Below are 4,098 nucleotides of genomic sequence, written 5' to 3'. Positions count from 1 at the left end.
CGTCTCTACAAAAGAGAAATTTTGAAAATTAGCCAGGTGTGATGGTGCAAACCTGTGGTCCCAGTTACTCATGAGGCTGAGGCAGGAGAATCACTTGAGCCCAGGAGATCGAGGCTGCAGTGTGCTGTGTTGGCACCAAAACAGTCATCCGAAAGAGTTTGAGGGACTAGTGCCTGTTCCTAGCAAGACTGGAAAAACCTCAAAATTTGTAAAGTTACTTGTAAATAGTTTGATACCTTTGGGTTTTGCTCTTTTAATTTGTTAGGGAGTCTGAAGCACTGGTCATTCTTGGGTTAATTATTCTCCACTACTGAATCAATATTTTTTGCTGAGTACTCTATCCAGTGCCCTTTAAATTTTGAGGTTTTTCAGTCTTGTTAGGAACAGGCATTGTGTTCCCTCAAACTGTTTTGGATGGTTGTTTCTCCAGCCTCAGGTAGTTTCTTCACACAGCTGTGCTGATCAGTATACTACTAAATACTCCAGGGAACCCTCTTTAGCGCTCCTGGGTTCTTTCTCCATGCAGTTCTTTTTCTCTTTGGTACTCTGTCCTGTGAACCTTAGCTGTCTTGGTCTTCTGAACTCTGTCTCAACTCATGAAGTCTACTGAGCTTCATGATGCCTTCTGCCTCAGTTTATTCTCTTGCTCCGTACTCTGGGAACTAACTACTGAGGCAGCCATAAAGATTACTGGCCTTCATTGCCTGATGTCCATTGTCTTAAAACCCATTGTTTTATTACTTTGTCAGGGTATTTTGTTGGTTGCATCAGGTGGAAGGGTGAATTTGGTCCCTGTTACTCTTTTTTTTTTTTTTTGTAGTTTTAAAATTGAAAACAATTCATATAATGTAAAATTCTATATTTTAAAGTATACAAGTAAGTGTTTTTTAGTATATTCACAGTGTTGTACAACCATTATCACTATTTTGTTTCAGAACATTTCTATCAGCCCCAAAAGAAACCTCTTACCCATTAATACGGGTTCATTTATAAGATAGGGTTTATTTTCTGTTTCTTTTTGTATTCCCTGTTGAGTTCTTTCTTCCACATCCCTGTTGATTTTAATTTTTATTTTTTGAGCATGTCAAACGTGGTTCTAAAATTTGGGACTTTACAAAGGGTATGCTTAGAAAAATTTCCCCTCCTCTCCTCTCCCTTGTCTCTTCTCTCTCCTCCTCTCTGTCCTCTCCCCTCCCCTCGGTCTCACTCTGCTGCCCAGGCTAGAGTACAGTGGCAAGATTTCTACAGCCTCAACTTCCAGGCTCAAGCAATCCTCCCACATCAGCCTCCCAAGTAGCTGGGACTACAGGCATGTGCCACCTATTTTTGTTGATTTTTTGTAGAGACTAGACATCAGTGTGTTTCCCAGGCTTATCTTGAACTCCTAGACTAAGCAGTCTTCCTTCCTCAGCTTCTGAAAGTGCTGGGATTATGGTGTGAGCCATTGCACCCAGCCCCTATTCTTTCTTATTCTTAACTAATACATGAATAATTTTTATGATGGTTTCTTGGGTACTTGGGAAGAAGGGGCCATTTGGGCATAAAGTCTGATATATAGGTGTAAGATCAACCTTATTAAGTTGCTTAGCTGTTCACTTGATTTGTTTTATGCTGATAGTGGTATATTAAAGTTTGCTATTATTAGTGTGTTTTTATCTATTGGTACTTGCATATCTGGTAGCTTTTGCTTCGTAAAATGTTTGCTACTTTACCTGCTATAAAAATAATCATAAATGCTAAATCTCTGTTGTGAATTGTGATTTTTTTTTTTTTGGTAGCATTAAAAGTCATCTTTTGGCTGGGCATGATGGCTCATGCCTGTAATCCCAGCACTTTGGGAAGCCGAGGCAGGTGGATCACTTGAGATGAGGCGTTCGAGACTGGTGTGGCCAACATGGTGAAACCCTGTCTCTACTAAAAATATAAAAATTAGTCAGGCGTGGTGGTGCACACCTGTAATCCCAGCTGCTCAGGAGGCTGAGGCAGGAGAATTGCCTGAACCTGGGAGGTGGAGGTTTCAGCGAGCTGAGATTATGCCACTGCATTCCAGCCTGGGCAACAGAGCAAGACCCCGTACCATCCCCCCCAAAAAGTCATCTTTTCTATGGTCATATTTAATTTTGTTTAGCTTGAATTCTACTTGTCTTGTATTAGGATTTGCTTGCATTTCTTATTGTCTCCATTTACCTGGTAAACTTTGTCCATCCCTTTGTTTTTACCCTTTCTTAACCGTCTTTGAGTAAGCTCACAAAAATTCAGCTTATTCTATTTTTTCCTCTTCCTCCTCGCATTTTTAGTTGCATTATTTTCATTTTGAGGAAGTTTTTTTTATATACAGTGTATAGTTGAGCCTTAGGTTACAAGCCAAATTGAAAACCTTTTTGTTTTAGTAGGTGAGTTAAATCCATTCACATTTGTTGATGTGCCTGAATATGTATGGGATATTGGCTTACAGTTTTCTTAAAGTATCTTTGAGTTTGAGAAGGATTTGTGTCCATCCTTCTTGAAATGTTTGGTAAAATTCTCCAGTGAAGCCGTCTGGTCCTAGGCTTTTCTTTGTTGAGAGGTTTTTTGATTACTGACTCAGTCTTCTTAATTATAAGAAGTAGTTAAAAGTAAGTCTTATAATTGTTATATGCTACTGGTGAATTAACTCATTTGTCTTGATGTGTCTTTATGTCTTTTGATGGTTTTTGACTAAAGTCTTTTTTGTCTGATAGAAGTATGGACATCTCTGCTTTCTTTTGGTTACCATTTACGTGGAATATCTTTTTCCATCTTTTCACTATGTTTGTCCTTATGTCTAAAGTGAATCTCTTATAGATAGCACGTGCTCGGAGTCGTTTTGTTTTTCACTCCATTCATCTACTCTGTGTCTCACATGCTGACTTCCTTTGTGCTTCATTGATTTTTTTTTATAGTGACATATTTTTCTTTCTTAATTTTCTTGAAGGTAGTTGTGGTGTGATTATCATGGGGATTACATAAAACATCTTACAGTGGTAACAGTCTAAAAACTTAAAAGCAATTTATTTTCGTACACAAAATCTATGCCTTTTGCTCACCACCACTTAATATTATAGTGTCAAAATTACATTTTTTTGTGTTAAAATAAATTTAAATAATTTGCATACCACCATTATAGTAGTATAGGTTCTCTATTTGCCTATATATTTACCTAGGTTTTATATTTTTGCATGGTTTCTTGTTGTCTAGCATCCTTTTGTTTCAACTTGAAGGAATCCCTTTAGCAATTTTTATAGGAAGGGTCAGTAGCAATGAACTCCCTCAGTTTTCACTTATCTGGGAGGTTTTTATTTGTCTTTCATTTTTGAAGGACATTTTGTCAGATACATCATTCTTTTCTGGCAGTTTTTTCTCTCAGCCCTTTGGATATATTATCCTGTTTCCTGAACTGTAGCGTTTCTGCTGAGAAAGGCACTGATTAATCTATGAGCTCTCCCTTGTACATGACAAGTTGTTTTTCTCTTACTTTCAAGATTCTCTGTCTTTGACTTTTGACAACTTGATTATAACTATTATAATGTATCTCAGTGTGTGTGTGTTGTTGGGCTGTTCTAGTTGGAGTCCTTTGGGCTTCCTGAATTTGGATGTCCATTTCCTTAATTGGATTTGGGAAATTTTTGGCTATTATTTATTCAAACAAGCTCTCTGTCCGTTCTCTCTCTAACCTCCTTCTTAAGCTCCTGTAATGTGTATATTGATCCACTTGATTGTATCCCATAAGTCCCTTAGGCTTTCTTCATGTTTCTTCATTCTTTATATTCCTCTGACTCAAAAATTTCAAGAGACTTGTCTTTGAATGCACTGACAATTTGCTCTGTTTGATCAAGCCTGCTGTTGAACCTCTCTAGTAATGTTTCCAATTAAGTTATATTCTTCAACTTTAGAAGTTCTGTTGGATCTTTTAAAAACTAATCTATGTTGCTCTCTTCGGTCCGTACGTCCAAGATGACAAAGAAAAGAAGGAACAACGGTCGTGCCAAAAAGGGCCGCGGCCATGTGCAGCCTATTCACTGCACTAACTGTGCCCGATGCGTGCCCAAGGACAAGGCCATTAAGAAATTCGTCATTCGA

The 4,098-nt window shown here is 38.0% G+C and overlaps 1 protein-coding gene across 1 annotated transcript in view; it reads left to right on the top strand.

Annotated features, from left to right (window-relative positions):
- Positions 1-3,972: 3,972 nt before the first annotated feature.
- LOC108522065 (40S ribosomal protein S26-like) overlaps positions 3,973-4,098 on the top strand; it is a 787-nt gene continuing 661 nt past the window's right edge. The window contains exon 1 of the mRNA XM_017862165.1: positions 3,973-4,085. Within this exon, the coding sequence (XP_017717654.1) occupies positions 3,973-4,085 (113 nt within the window). The remainder of the gene's footprint in view (positions 4,086-4,098) is intronic.

This window comes from Rhinopithecus bieti, unplaced genomic scaffold (genome assembly GCF_001698545.2).
Source record: "Rhinopithecus bieti isolate Rb0 unplaced genomic scaffold, ASM169854v2 scaffold_63976, whole genome shotgun sequence".
NCBI lineage: Eukaryota > Metazoa > Chordata > Mammalia > Primates > Cercopithecidae > Rhinopithecus > Rhinopithecus bieti.
Note: the sequence above shows the minus strand (reverse complement) of the source record. Positions and strands in the feature narration are given on the sequence as shown.